This window comes from Homalodisca vitripennis, chromosome 8, assembly GCF_021130785.1.
Source record: "Homalodisca vitripennis isolate AUS2020 chromosome 8, UT_GWSS_2.1, whole genome shotgun sequence".
NCBI lineage: Eukaryota > Metazoa > Arthropoda > Insecta > Hemiptera > Cicadellidae > Homalodisca > Homalodisca vitripennis.
In genome coordinates, this window is record NC_060214.1 from 40,872,668 (window position 1) to 40,889,436 (window position 16,769).

Sequence of the window (16,769 nt, forward strand, 5' to 3'; positions counted from 1 at the left end):
GTCTCTTGACTCTCTTACAGATATTGTACAGCGTATTTTTTCTTGCTAAGATTGTTTAAGAAGTAATATCTTTATACTCAGTGATTTCATCAACTCTGTCTGTAGGTAATATTAATGGAAAAGGGGCGAGTGAAGGCATGTGGGTCACCTACTGAGGTAGTACGTACAAATGTGAGCGTGTTTATACATGCTCTAGATGAGACACAGCGTGGTCGCACTGCAAGGGAACGATGGCAGCTCGTCAAACTTGTCTCACGCATCGGTTTGCAACTGAAACAGCGAAACCTGGCAGATGGTACATGGCGAGCTGACCATATTGTAAGTTTGTACATAATAAAAAATACCATAAGGAAAGAAATTTGCCTCACATCTCAGCATCTTTGACATAATTTCACTGAATTTCCAAATATTTACACTACTCTTAGTTACAAGCTGTTTCTTACATATTTTTCTTTAATATAATTTGGGTGTCCTTGGTGAATTCCTTTTAGAATGTATTAAACATATTCCTAAAATAAGTTCATCCCTATCACTTCCACTTCTGAATCATTTAATGTCTAAATTTAATCCTAAGTCAAGTGAACCGTTTTTTTACATTTATCAACTCAAACTTCACCAGATTTAGAGTGTAATACTAGTCCAGAAGTCAGAGAGAAAAGTTTCTTGATAACCAGCTATGAGGTAGTACAAATGTAAAGGAAAGAGGATTTTTCTGTACATTTGCTATTGTTCAGTAATACAGGTAACAATATATTTTGTGCAATCTAATCTCTACTTCAGGTGGATAAATTATGTGTTAGGTAATGATCCACCTGAGGAAAAGATCAGATTGCAGATCTCAAAACGTAGTGGTGCTGATTTCTTGTATCACTGAGCAATATCAAATGTTTGTGTTTGTGCTACCTAAAGGGTCTACCCAGTGACGTAGCGAAGGACCCCCCCCCCCGAAATTTTAAAACATATTAAAAAATAAAGCATGGAGCAGGAGAAAAAAAGAGAGGAGAGTTATCATTACTCTTGTCTACAAACATTAAATTGATTGATTTATTTGATTAAGGTGACCGTTGTTAAAAATATAATTGTCCTTTCGTTTAAATCATAAAGTATCAAACGATACTTTTGGGCTCGGCCTTTCGGATAGTGTAGTGTAATCACGGTATTTCTATAGGGCGCGGTCACGTGACGTCGCAAAGTAACCTGAACCGTAACACGGCGAACAGTTTAAATTAGCGACCACTTCGTTCAAATTCGTCTTGAGGGCGTAAAATGACTGCTTAGAATTAAGTTACGACGTTGATTTTAGGTGTCATTAAACTGTAGACGTGTATATAATTATCGGAAAAAAAACATAAAAAATCACTTTCGGTCAGAAAATACACTTGAAAAACTCAACTGATTAGAACTTGAACTAATTTGGATTTCACTCATTGAGGTAAATGTGGTGTTTTCGACTGAGTTAGGATGACGATTTTAGTTATCATTAAACTGTACAATTTACCTATATAATTATCGAGAAAAAAATTACTTCTGGTCGGTAAATACCGAAGAAAAGCTGTCTACAGATTCAAGTTTTGACGATTTAAGATTTCACTGGTTGAGTGGTTGAGGTAAAAGTGGTACTTACAATTATGTTAGGACGTTTATTTTAGGTATTAATTCAACATCGACTAATACATATATAATTATCGAGAAACAAAACAATAAAATCACTTCCGGTCGGAAAATACCGAGGAAAAGCTCTACTGATTCAGATTTTGACGATTTTGGATTTCAGTGGTTGAGTCGTTGAGATAAAAGTGGTACTTAGAATTATGTTAGAACATTGATTTTAGGTATCAATTGAACGCCGACTAATACCTATATAATTATCGAAGAAAAGTTGAAAAAATCACTTCCGGTCGGATAATACACAGGAAAAAACTCTACTGATAAGAAGTTCCGACTACTTTGGATTTCACTGACTGAGGTATTATTTCATTTTCCTTAGTATATTCCGATCGGAAGTGATTATTTTTGTTTTTTTTTTCTCGATAATTATATATTTATTAGTCGGCGTTGAATTAATACCTAAAATCAATGTCCTAACATAATTATAAATACCACTTTACCTCAACCACTCTCAACCAGTGAAATCCAAAATCGTCAAAACTTGAATCTGTAGAGAGCTTTTCTTCTGTATTTACCGATCGAAAGTGATTTTTTTCTCGATAATTATATAGGTAGTCGAGTACAGTTTAATGATAACAAAAATCGTCGTCCTAACTCAATCAAAAATACCACGTTTACCTCAATAACTGAAGTCCGAAGTAGTTGAAGTTCTAATCATTAAAGTTTTTCAGGTGTATTTTATTTCCGACCGAAAGTGATTTTTAAAATTTTTTTCCGATAATTATATACTTGTCTACAGTGTAATGATACAAAAAGTCGTCATTATAACTCATTCATAAATACCTCAATCAGTGAAATCCAAAGTAGCCGAACTTCTAATCAGTAGAGCTTTTCCGGTGCATTTTCTGACCGTTAGTTTGATCTGTACCCGAGCAACACTCGAAAATTGCCCTGCTTTTCTAAAGGGTTTTCGGCCATCAGTGGCCCAATGTCCCCGCAGGGGTATTTCATTTTCTCCACAGAATATAGTTGTGTCAATTATACGCTTGAGTGAAGCTCTGTTTTATTCTTTTTCTTTCTGATTGAGGTAAGGTTTCCGACCGTTAGTTTGATCTGTACCCGAGCAACACTTGAAAATTGCCCTCCTTTTCTAAAGGGGTTTCAGCCATCAGTGGCCCAATATCCCCGAAGGGATATTTCATTTTCTCCACAGAATATAGTTGTGTCAACTATACGCTTGAGTGAAACTCTGTTTTGTTCTTTTTCTTTCTTATCCAGTGAATCCAACATCAATTTGGTGCCTTCTATTCGGCCAGAATCGAACTTCGTAAAGTTTCTGTAGGTATACAAGAAAATTTGTGGTACTAGAGTTGCTGTGAGAGTTGAATTTGCCTATTACATCTTTCCACTTTCTTTAAGGCGTAGTTACTAAAGCTCCATATTTTTGGTATTTACCTTTTATCAGTGAACTCATTGGCAAATAACACACAAAACGTCCCCCGGATCCCCCGGTTTCGGGCCCAAATTTTCGGACCCCCCGAACAAAATTTCTGGCTACGCTACTGGGTCTACCTGGTGTGTTATCGCATATAACATGTCTTTATGCTGATAATATCAATGTTATAATCTCCGGCAAAACTCAAGAAAGTATTGAAATTTCATTTTATATTAGCCTATCACTAATTTAAAGTTTTAAATAGTATAAATCTTCTAAATTTCAAAAAGTAGAATTTTATAGCTTTTTCAACAAGCCAGGCAAAAGTGAAAATTAATCCTAGTATTTGTATTCATGATGAAGACGTTATTCATTAAGTCCAAATAAGATAGTCTTTTGGTGTGATAATAGATCAACATTTAACATGGAACAAGCATGTAGATCATGTTTTAAGCTAAACTTCTTCATATGCATTAAAACGTATGGCTAAACAATGTAGCATTGACACACTGTAAGTCATTTATTACGCTTTAATTAAATCCTACATATCTTAGGTATAAGTGTTTAAAGAACAACATAAACAAAATTTAGATAGGATATTGCTTCAGCAAAAAAAGCATGAAGAATCATCTTTAATTTAAATAGAAAAGAATCTGTAAAAAAGATTTTACAAAACTGAAATTTTAATGTAAGATTTGAGTGGTTTTCTAGTGGATCATTTTAAAATTAAACTTGAAATATTAGTAAGACAGGTTCCTGAATTTAGAGATGATATCTCTTTCTTCCCTGTGATAACATATATATCTCTACAAAATTTCCTATTTATTTAAATGTTTTTTGACATATAAGTAATTTATATATATATACTATACTTATAGTACTTATATATATATATATATGGAATCAGAGAGCACAACCATTCCAGAAGAGCCACTATGAGGTGGTATAACTTTGCATGAGATTTGGGATATGCATTTCCTGAGATTTAGCATTTCTGTTAGAACTGAAAAAAACAGTTTGATGGACGTGTACAGTTAGAGACCGAAACAATTTCTTAGTGAGCATCTACGGAGTAAAATGCATATACTTGTATATACAAATTCCATTAGACAAAAGAATAAACTAGTCTTTTTTAATTAATTTTTCACTCCACCTATGGTAACAATAAACATATGCCTTTGAAGTAAGTAACCAATACACTATTCTTGTATTTAAATTGTGGCATAACTGTTTTGGCAACTTCATGTTTTGGGTACCAAATTTCCTTTATTTGGACTTATGCTAGTTTTCATATTTTATACATGACTTGTGTAAGCTTTATGGCAATACACGTATTCTTATTCCTATTCCAACCTTAAATACTAAATATTTTTGTATAGCAGTTTTTGGTAGAAATTTTCTAATTTTTTTAAGTAAAATATTTATTAGAATCTGAGATCTTTGTAATAATGAATTATGTTAAAAGCTATTAATTTGTATGCATGTATTGGAAAATCTCATTATTTTGAACATTCTTATTGCTCTTTTATTAAAAATGTTATGACCAGTTTGTTTATTTAGCTTTTCATATTCAACTTTTGTGACATATATTTCAACTAGAAAGACACTTATATATTTCTATTTTATTTTTTAGCATATTTACTGCAACATACACTATAGTTTGTACTGGATGGTTGAGTTCTGGATATTTCAACTAGAAAGACACTGATATATTTCTATTTTATTTTTTAGCATATTTACTGCAGCATACGCTATAGTTTGTACTGGATGGTTGAGTTCTGGATATTTCAACTAGAAAGACACTGATATATTTCTATTTTATTTTTTAGCATATTTACTGCAGCATACGCTATAGTTTGTACTGGATGGTTGAGTTCTGGATATTTCAACTAGAAAGACACTGATATATTTCTATTTTATTTTTTAGCATATTTACTGCAGCATACGCTATAGTTTGTACTGGATGGTTGATTTCTGGATATTTCAACTAGAAAGACACTTATATATTTCTATTTTATTTTTTAGCATATTTACTGCAGCATACACTATAGTTTGTACTGGATGGTTGAGTTCTGGATATTTCAACTAGAAAGACACTGATATATTTCTATTTTATTTTTTAGCATATTTACTGCAGCATACGCTATAGTTTGTACTGGATGGTTGATTTCTGGATATTTCAACTAGAAAGACACTTATATATTTCTATTTTATTTTTTAGCATATTTACTGCAGCATACACTATAGTTTGTACTGGATGGTTGAGTTCTGGATATTTCAACTAGAAAGACACTGATATATTTCTATTTTATTTTTTAGCATATTTACTGCAGCATACGCTATAGTTTGTACTGGATGGTTGATTTCTGGATATTTCAACTAGAAAGACACTTATATATTTCTATTTTATTTTTTAGCATATTTACTGCAGCATACACTATAGTTTGTACTGGATGGTTGATTTCTGGATATTTCAACTAGAAAGACACTTATATATTTCTATTTTATTTTTTAGCATATTTACTGCAGCATACACTATAGTTTGTACTGGATGGTTGAGTTCTGGATATTTCAACTAGAAAGACACTGATATATTTCTATTTTATTTTTTAGCATATTTACTGCAGCATACGTTATAGTTTGTACTGGATGGCTGAGTTCTGGGTATTTCAACTAGAAAGACACTTATATATTTCTATTTTATTTTTTAACATCTTTACTGCAGCATACACTATAGTTTGTACTGGATGGTTGGTTTCTGAATATTTCAACTAGAAAGACACTGATATATTTCTATTTTATTTTTTAGCATATTTACTGCAGCATACGCTATAGTTTGTACTGGATGGTTGATTTCTGAATATTTCAACTAGAAAGACACTGATATATTTCTATTTTATTTTTTAGCATATTTACTGCAGCATACACTATAGTTTGTACTGGATTGTTGATTTCTGAATATTTCAACTAGAAAGACACTGATATATTTCTATTTTATTTTTTAGCATATTTACTGCAGCATACGCTATAGTTTGTACTGGATGGTTGATTTCTGAATATTTCAACTAGAAGGACACTTATATATTTCTATTTTATTTTTTAGCATATTTACTGCAGCATACACTATAGTTTGTACTGGATGGTTGAGTTCTGGATATTTCAACTAGAAAGACACTGATATATTTCTATTTTATTTTTTAGCATATTTACTGCAGCATACGCTATAGTTTTTACTGGATGGTTGAGTTCTGGGTATTTCAACTAGAAAGACACTTATATATTTCTATTTTATTTTTTAACATCTTTACTGCAGCATACGCTATAGTTTGTACTGGATGGTTGATTTCTGAATATTTCAACTAGAAAGACACTTATATATTTCTATTTTATTTTTTAACATCTTTACTGCAGCATACGCTATAGTTTGTACTGGATGGTTGAGTTCTGGATATTATTCAGTACAGAGAAGCAGTGGAGGTGTTAAAGGAATTACAAAAATATTTACTCAAATAAAATAATGAACAACTAAACAACCCTCCAAAACTTGTTTTGTAAGTGACAATCCCAAAATTCTTCAATTTGAATTTGCCATTTAAGAGCCTTATTCAAGATAATTCGAAAAAGAAGTTCACTGACAGTTTAATAAAGGATCAAAATATGGCTTTTAGAGTTGCTGCCATTTCTCACTGTTTAACGTTGAAATGGCACAATCGTTTTCTTAGGACTCTTTTAAGTTTCTGACTGACTACGCAAGTAGAGTAATGGAAAGTAACAAATATATTCCAGACTCCGTCGATATTTGTTCCATTCAAAAGGAGGCTGAGCAAGTTCTCTGGATCACGCTACTTCACCCATGACCTACCATTGCCCACTGACGAGTGTGAGGGAGGTGAAGTAGTGGAGCGGAGGCTAAGAGCAGCATCCACCGCATCTCTACCTCCACTGCGCCATCGCCAAGTTGGACGGACCACCTCGCTGCAGTCAGGTGCGACACCACCTCTTTACCCTGTCACACGACAAGCCTCCTCACCCACTATCAGGTAGAGTTTCAATGTTTCATCCATCCAGCTGGTCAGTACTTGCTCAATATAATAGAAGTAAAAATAACAACCAATAATATAATTGTTGCAGGCCAAAGACCTTTTCATTTGAACAGACAACGAGTACTGGCTGTGGTGAGAGAAATGCAAGTATCTCTGGCAGTGGCCTGCTGAGACAGATATTTTCAATGTCAACTCAAAGGTAAACGCTTCTTTTATCATCAATCCTTTGAGCACAAATAACTCATTGAATTTTTAGTGATCAAAAGGATAATCGTTTTTTGAGTTCTTTGTTATTAATATTTTGGAAGACTAAGAAGTCTTTATAAATAAGCTCAGTTAGATTCAGTGACAGACAGAGTTCCATCTCCAGATTTGGTGTCCTCATCTTTTGTACTACCTCTATTTTGTTAAATCTGTGCAAAGTCAAAAGATGGCTGCATTGGTGCATTGAGGCTATTTTCATTTATTACCATCTTTGGAAGGAACCATTTGTCAGCCATATTGCAATGACTGTTTTTCCACTCATTTGAATTATGTACTATAGTATAAATGATATCCTTGATTGAACAAAATCTTGTTCCAGCCAATCTTTTACATATTTTGGAACATAATATCTTAATCCAAGGATAACAAATTTTGTCAGGTAAGATTCAAATTGTATTGGAACTACTTACTTATTTGTTTATAGGTATTAATGACGTTTTAGCTTCAAAATTTTATTGTTTCACCCTTCAGAACAGATTGTAGATCACTTCCATTTTTCAATCAGTAATGTAAGAATTGCTGAAGATACTAAGATAAAATTAATTGCTTTTTGTAATATGGCGTTGAATTGCTAGGTAAGAATTCATATTATTATGAACTTTCATATACGAAAGACAGTAGGTACTACAGTTTTGTCAGTGTTTAATATTTATCGCATTATTTTTTCAGAAACCTCTCATCACTACCAGACCCTACTGTCAGAGAACATAGTGTCTTGCGTCGACTGATATCCACTTCTTCTGTCAGGTAATTATGATAATCGACAGTCAACAGTAGGTGTAATAATTAATTGATTTAGTGTTCATATTAAATTACCAATTATGATATACAAGTACATTATTTAATAAAGCTTCTAGTATGATTAATTGTTCCATAGCCTAGTACTCTTTTCTCTAATCATTCTCAATCTTTCCTCTCTTCCTTCAATCATCCACAATCCATAAATCAAACGTATAAGATAATTGTTACTTATTATTCCTTACTTTGAATGTAACATACATTTAAGTTGCACGTTTATTGATACCAACTAACATTTCACATAATGTAGCTATGGTAGGAAGGGTTGATTCAATTGAATTTTTGAGTTCATCTCCAGTTCATCTTCATTTTATTGCAGTGTCTGGTATCTGACGCTGTCTCAGACTTGACTCCTGGAATCTGTAGTCATGTTTGTCTGAAGCCAGAAATGTCAAAGCTGAAGCGATTGTTGGTGTCAGTCAACATCTTTGGCTTTGTACACTCACGTACAACACCCATCACTGTTTTCTCAATAATACTTGCAGGAAACAAATAAAATAAAATAAAACTCATCAATTCAAATTTGGCAGGAGGATCAACTACGTACTTGAACTCGACAGTGTTAAATTTTGTATTGGGGAAGATGTGTGATCGACTACTATCCATACTGCAGACCTGCCATGTGTCTGGCTGTCATGGCGTGAGATCGGAGGTTGTAAAAAAATAGCCCTTGTATGTTGAATGATTAAGTCTTAAAAGAGATCATTCACATTGTTAGGTTGATAATTTATTTGTATTAACAATATCATCAACACAACAAAAAGTTTACAGAAAGTACATTACATACCTGTGTTGTTCAAAAGCTACATTTAAACCAATAAATTTAAACAATTTTAACTATATTGGACTTCAGTAACCACTTAACTGATTTCTTCTACTCTGCTGTCCAGGTCAGTATCAGAGACAGATCGCCCACAACTACATCGTCTTGCATCTACAACGTCAGATTGTAGTGACGACTTTGCTGACGATGATGATGCAAGTAAGTCTTTTAGTTGGTGTGCAGTTTAATTTGCTTGTTATCATGCTAGTACTGTACGGTGAAACAGTCACAATAAGCAAATATTATCTTAAGTATGAGGACTATTCAGAAAGTAAGGAATGTTTCTACCTGATGCTGCCAGGCACGTACTAATCGCATATATATTGGTGTGTACAAGCTCAGCACCTCAATCAGCATCCATCTGTGATGGGGGGAACATCACCTTGCTGCCTGTTTTTGTTATATTAAAATTTGAAATGTGTGCTACAATCAAAAATCCTGCCAATTTTTAAAAGCGGTCTGTGATTGGTTTTGTTGGCATAAAACTTAAAAGCAATAGAAATTCATTGAGAACGTGTGAAGTGTATGGGAGCAACAGAACAAACATTCATGATCAAGAGAAGAGTAGACCTCTGAGCATTGTGACTGACGATCTTGTCACCAAAGTTGACGAAAAGATACACTATAATTAAGCTTTCTCTATGTTTCCCACAAGTTTCATGGACTTCATTGTTTGAAATTTTTCACAATAGTTAGGCTCCCACAAATGTTTTGCAAGATGGATGCCAAAAATGCTTACAGATCACCATAAATAACAATGAGTGGGGGCAGCTTTGACATTTTTTGAGGCTACCACAGTCATGTTGATGAACTACTGGATTGAATCGTAGCACCGGAGACGAAATCTGGGTGAAACATGTGAATTGTGAGACAAAATTATTGTGCATGGAAGGAGTGGGGGAAACACAAGGTCCCCTAACAAACCAAGGAAACGTCTGCAAACTTTTTCGGCAAGGAAGATCATGGCAACAGTGTTCTAGAACAGGGAAGGTGTTCTTCTTATTGATTTTCTTGAGAGTGGTGCAGCAGTAAACTCTGAGCAGTACTGCAAAACCTTAAGAGAGCTGTCCAAAACAAGCACCAAGCAAAATTGTCATCCAAAATTTTGCTTTTGCATTACGATGCTCAACCTCACTCGGCAAATAGTATGCAAGAACTCTTGAACTCCTTCAAGTGGGAAGTTTTTCTTCATCCCCCCACCGTTCTGAACTTGCTTCAAGTGATTTTCATTATTCTCGAAAATGAAGACTGGCTATCAACACAGCATTTAGACAACGATGAGGAGCTCCAGGTACATGTCACTGAGTGGCTGAGATCACAGGCAGCAGAATTCTATGACACAGGTATTTCAAAGCTTGTCCACTGCTATGATTAGTGCCTGAATTTGTACGGTGGTTATGTAGAAAAGTACAATTTTAGTCCCTCTTTCACATGTATACATATTTCTTGTACTTGATTTTTAAAAATTGCAAAATGTTCCTCACTTTCTGAATAGCCCTCATATAAAGTCTCCCCCTGCTAATTTTCCAATGGTTACAAGTAGAAAACTTAAACTTGGGGCTGTTTCTAAGTTAATAATGCCTATTTTTTTGGCATATTAAAAGTGTTCATGTGTTGTCCCCCAAAGTAGGATCACTTCCCAACTAGAAATGTTCAAATTGTAACCTCTCTTTTATCACACATCTTCGGAAAGATGTAAAAGCAAACTTTACAGAATTGTGTACAATTTTTCAACACACAAAAAAATCTTTCCATCTAATATTAAAATTGCTCATACAAGTCTAAAATTAAAATGTCATTTCATTTCATAAGTGTTAAAATAATGTCAAAACAGTCCTCTTGAAAATTTAACCTTAGGCTTTTAATGTATCTCTGGTATGACACCGGTTTTGCATTTTTTGTTTTACTCTTTAAAAAAACCCCAGCTTATGTATTTGTTTAAAATTGTTTGCGCTACCATAAAATGATGTTAATATTAAATAATATTTAACTTCTCATGTTTACCAGTGGAGAGTGCAGAATGGGGTACATCACAGTCTCAGGAGGAGAGGGAGTACGGGGAGATAGAGAGAGTGATCTACTTGAGGTACCTGAGAGCTTGTGGGGTGATGCTGGGGCTGGGTTACCTGGCGACTACAGTGTCCTGGCAGGGGCTGCGAGTTGTCACAGACTACTGGCTCTCCTTGTGGACAGAGGACAGGCGCAGTCAAGTGTCCAAGGTTTAGCAACCAGGTTTATATACAGGGTGATGGACATTTAGTGTTTAAAAATATTGAGCAATTTTAAAGTACATGAAATAAAAAAAAAACAGTTTTTAAATAAAAAAAATTCAATCTCCTCTCCAAATAAGGAGTTTTTTGGGTTTTTACAAAATTAGTGAAAAGTAATTATTCAAAATAGCTTTTTCAATTTTAATTTTAAAAAACTACTCAAAACTGTTTTAGATTTTTAACCATAGAACTGGCATGCAATCCAGTTGACACGAACAACATTTGCGGGTATCCTAATTTAGCTATCTGCACATTTCAGACATCATGTCAGGATGGCTGTGTGGTCTAAGGCATTACTCTCTGACGTGGGAGTTGGCCTTAGAGTCACGGGTTTGATTTCCGCCCCTGACGTTGGTGATTTTTTGTGGTCTGGTGTACACTTATGAGAGTCACTGGTCTGTGGTAAAGCCAGTGGGAGGGCCCACCTTAAATTAATGGTGGCCGGCTCTGGTGGAAGTTGACGGAGTCAATGATTTTCTTATATAAGTGTATCAGACCCAAAACACCTGTTTTGCATTTTTTGTTTTTACTCTTTTAAATAATCCCACTTGATTTATGTTTATTGTATGGTTTACGAGGCATTTATTATAGAATCATGATCATAGTAATAGCTTTTAAGAGTTAAAAAAACCATTTATAACACAATAACACCCAAATTATTGTAATAAACATAAGTCTGTACTCACAGCGGACAAGGAAGCATGATTAATTTTAATCAAAATGAACTGTTTCTCATTACCATGGTTACATTTTATTGCAGTTTAAAATGACATAGTGCAAAATTTATAAGTTTTACAAAATCACTTCTAAATTTAAGAGTATTTTAACTATCCAAAGCATGAGTGAAACTAACTAAATCCCTCCTCAATAAATTCTTTTAAAATTGGTTTATTACACTGAAAGAATGTCCTTCATTGACTGACAAAGTTTAATGTTTAAATAACTGATTTTTTTTTTTTTTTTTTCTCATTTAAGCCTCAGCATCAGCTATGCCGGCTTCGAAGTGCACTGGTTTTTTTTTTATTGTCAAAGACATGATTGGACCTCCCCTGGATTTGTATCTGTGATCTCTCGGTTAGAGAGCCGAGACTATAACCATTAGTCTACAGAGGAGGACTAAAAAAACTGAATCCACGGAATTTAACAAAAGACAATTTTACAACCATGTGATTAATTAAGGTTCACATGCCTAACAGCTGTTATTCAAAGATGAACAGAAAACAGTGTATTCTAATTAAAATTTGCCACACTTTATACATGCACATTTTTAAATATTTTTAAATCACATCTAATTCTGTAAAATGCTTTTTAAAATTTTCTTTATTTAAAGAGGAGTTTGAATTTTTTTAAATTGAAACCCACAGTTTTATTCCAAATATTATGTAGGATAACCCAAAATGTTTTAAAACACTAAATGCTAATCACCCTGTTACACTATTTAACCCTAAAAGTGTTGACCTCGCCTGGTAGTGCTAACACACACTATAGGAGGTTAGGTCAATGTTTACCACATAACATACGGTAATTTATGATATTTTTCAATGTATTTTATATAGTAATAAACTAGAAAAACGGCCCTATTAATTTGTCCACATGCCGTCTTATTTTGTCACAAATACTGTCGCTAGACTACATTGTGATTTTAATTACACATATCATCAGCTGGAATATTCCTTGCGTACGGGAGTCACCATTATACAAGTTATTTTGTTATTGTTGATAACTAAAGAGATAATTGAGGATTTTAAGGTTTTTTTTAATCCTAATAAAGGGTGATTTTTTTATTGGTGTGGTTTTTAAGTTGGCACCACTATTAAACACAACAATTAAATTTGAATAAAACAGCTGATCTTTGTTTATTATCTTATGTCATTTCAATATTTGTAGTGTCTAGTGCGTATTATTGTATAGTAACCATGAACAGACTTACAAAAGAAGAGCGTTTGCGAATAGTGCAAATTTATTTTGAAAACCGCAGTTCAGTTCGGGCAACTTACCGAGCTCTTCGTCCGATTTACGGACCTCATAATCGTCCATCAGAGTCAGGTATTCGAGCTTTGGTTAATCGTTTTCGTAATACCCACACTCTTGTTGACAAGCATCGGCAGAGACGTCGCACAGTAAGGACCGAAGAGGCTGTTGATGCTGTTACTCATAGTGTTGAAGAGGATCCAAGTGTGTTGATTCGTCATCGTGCGCAGCAATTAGCGATCTGCTACTCAACTCTATGGAATATTTTACGGAAGGATCTAGGCCTATATCCATACAAGATTCAGTTGGTGCAAGAACTGAAACGATTAGGCTATCGCAAGCGTCTTGATTTCGTTAAATGGGCTCAACATAAGATAACACGTGACCCAGCTTTTGCAGGCAAGATTTTTTTCAGTGATGAGGCTCATTTCTGGTTATGCGGCTTTGTCAGCAAACAGAATTGTCGGATTTGGAGTGATGAAAACCCAAAAGAATTTGTTGGTATGCCCCTTCATCCACAAAAACTTACCGTTTGTTGCGCCATTTGGGCAGGTGGTGTTATTGGCCCTTATTTTTTTAAAGACAATGCTGGCCAGACTGTTACGGTAAATGGTCAACGCTATCGGGCAATGTTACGGGACTTTTTCTTTCCTCAGCTAAACGAACTTGAAGACGACGCGACGTGCCACACGGCAAACGACACAATTGGCCTCTTGGCAGAAACATTTGGTGAACGTATCATCTCATTTAGAGGTAGTGTCAACTGGCCCCCACGGTCGTGTGATATCACGCCAACAGACTACTTTCTGTGGGGATATGTTAAGTCTCAATTATACGCTGACAAGCCACAAACAAACTTAAAATGACTTGGAAGCTAACATTCGTTGAGTTATTGGCGGAATTCAACCACAGCTGCTGGAAAGAGTATTCGAAAATTGGACTTCTCGATTGGGCTTTCTACGCGAACGAAATGGAGCCCATATGCCAGAAATCATTTTTAAACGTTAATGTCATGACACTGTAGTTCAAATAAATGCATTTTTATGTCAATGCAGGTTGTTTTTCATTTTTTTATTTAGTTTTAAAAACCGCACCAATAAAAAAATCAACTTTTACAAATTAGAAATTTGTAAATAAAAACGACTCTTTGGGGTTGCTATAAAACTCATCTGTTGAAGTAATTATTTGAATGTATAGTAAGAAATTGAATTAATAGAATATAACAGATTTTTAAGGCTTTTCAGCGAAGGCAAATATGCTTTTTTCTAAAAACAAAATGTGTAAGTTGTATATATTTTTATTTATAATAAATGTTTATTTATTTTTTTTATTTAAGCAAGTTTAATAAAGTGTTATGTTGTGCTAAATGTGAAAAAGTAAAACAAAAATAGTTTTCTAAAAAACCAGTTAGTCACTTTTTAACATGTAACAATAAGTTATTGTAATTATCATTTTCTTATTCTGCAGTTTTCGCTGAAAAAAGATATTTAATATATTGCACTATATTAATTATTTTGATTTTTTAAAAATGATTTTTTATTATTTAATTTCAACATACGCTTGCAAAACTCCTAAAACATAAAGCACTGCAGGTGAATGTAGTCAGCACTTATAAGGTTAAATACCCATGCATAGTAGTGTGTTGTAGTTAATCAGTTTACCAAAACTTTTCTGTTGTACTACTTGTATTTTACATTCTAGATGAGTAACAGGAAACCAATTACTTGTTATTTATTCATTAGCAGCAGGCTAATTAGCTAAAACTGGATAGAAGTATGGTAGGTACATAGAATGTTAGTGGTCTAAGCAAATTTAAGTTAATTTAAAATATCTATTTAAAATAACCTAAAAATATTGAGTCAAAATTGGTTTTCCCAGAAATATTTGTTTTTCTTTGTTTGTATAAGCATTGGCCATGACTAAATGAACAAGTTTGGCATAAAAATATCTAGCTCTTTTGATTACAATTTCACTATTAAGTCTGTAAATAAAAAATATTGTATAACCCACTCTTCATTAAATTCTCTTTAACAATGTAATTTTTAATTTTGTCTAAAATACACTTAATGCTTATGGGGCACCCATATTGCATTACAATGTAAGTCCTATGCAATGATGTTCTAGAACACTCTGATAATGTGGAAACAAAATACAATTAGACATTAGGTCTAATTAATTTACAAAACTGCAAAAACTGGTCAAGTCAAAATGAGATTTAAATCAAGAAAAATTATGTCTATCTTCAGGCATATCACTTTGAGAACTTTGATCATGTTGCCACTAGCTCCTTCAGTTAAGAAGTGGTTTGCTTGGAGAGAACGTTTGATTAGTTATTATCTTTGCTGAGCAATTTATTGCTGAGGTTGTTTTGTGCTTGGAGTAACTGAATTCTAGAGTCTGTTGGTTAGTGTATTATCAAAATGTTCCTACACTGGTGTGTTGTGTTGCAGTGAATCTAAACAAGAATAGAAAATGTGTATTGAAGTGGCTTTTGATCAAGAATTTAAGGATGATCCGAATAAAATTATGATGTGTGAATCGAATTTTTATTCAAAGAATTCGGATAAAACTCACAGGATAGGGAGATAAAGACTCTATTGACGATTTTTCATCTTTTTGGGAAGAAAATTTATGCTTTGTAGTTGCAAGTTCTATTGTCAGCATGTGCCAAATAGAAATAACCACTAGTCCTGTGATGTATTTCTTGAATATCCTGAATAAGTAGGGCGTGCATGTGACATTATATATCTGCAAGTTCTAGCAGTAGACACTCCAATATAATCTTAATTGGGAAAACTTCCCTTAATTGCATGCTCCCTTAAGAGCTATAGGGAGCATGCATATACCAATTACCTCGCCAATTGAATATGTTTTACGTTGTATTCAATAAAGACATTTTTCATTTCATTTAATGCATTACTTCAACCCCTCTAAGCTAAATTTACCTCCTAGAGAATCTTCTCCATTATTTGTAATTTTTTTGTTCACTTAGGGCGAGAAGCTGAGAATATTTTTATCACACTTAGTCTTAGAAGGATCTTTGCACTTGCTTTCAGAGTTACAGGATATTCAGGGTGGGCAAGGGGGGGTAGGGGCCATCTCTTATTGAGATCTCATGAGGAAGGACAGCGGACTATATCTTAGTCATGTTACTTTGGAAGAAGGTAAGGCCAGCTCTGTTCCAGCCTCTCCAGTCAAAGCAGGCAATGAATAGCATTTTTTAATGTCCAGGGTAGTAACAGGCTTTAACACTAAGGAGCTCCACCTACTCCAACAGTCATCCTAAACAGGAGATTTTAGTCTTATCGATCCACCCTTCTATTCCAATATTTCAACATCTGTTGCTCCATGACATTCATAGGGTTTTCCAGATATAAGTAGCACGTCAGTTTTCTCTCTGTACCTAGTGTAGGTTCTTTGGAAGGTATTAACCATCCACAGGTGAACATTCCTGAGGAATTATTTGTAATTAGAATAAATTACAATATCTGTATGTAATTTAGGATGAAATTTATCTTTGTTTATGCCTTTTTACTAAATATTTGTTTTAGAAGAAG

The 16,769-nt window shown here is 33.9% G+C and overlaps 1 protein-coding gene across 1 annotated transcript in view; it reads left to right on the top strand.

Moving 5' to 3' along the window:
- Positions 1-16,769, top strand: part of LOC124368114 (ATP-binding cassette sub-family C member Sur-like) — an 82,539-nt gene that overhangs the window by 51,424 nt on the left and 14,346 nt on the right. Inside the window, exons 15-20 of the mRNA XM_046825388.1 lie at positions 106-318; positions 6,830-7,083; positions 7,175-7,285; positions 8,020-8,097; positions 9,039-9,130; positions 10,979-11,190. Coding sequence (XP_046681344.1) covers positions 106-318; positions 6,830-7,083; positions 7,175-7,285; positions 8,020-8,097; positions 9,039-9,130; positions 10,979-11,190 — 960 coding nt within the window. The remainder of the gene's footprint in view (positions 1-105; positions 319-6,829; positions 7,084-7,174; positions 7,286-8,019; positions 8,098-9,038; positions 9,131-10,978; positions 11,191-16,769) is intronic.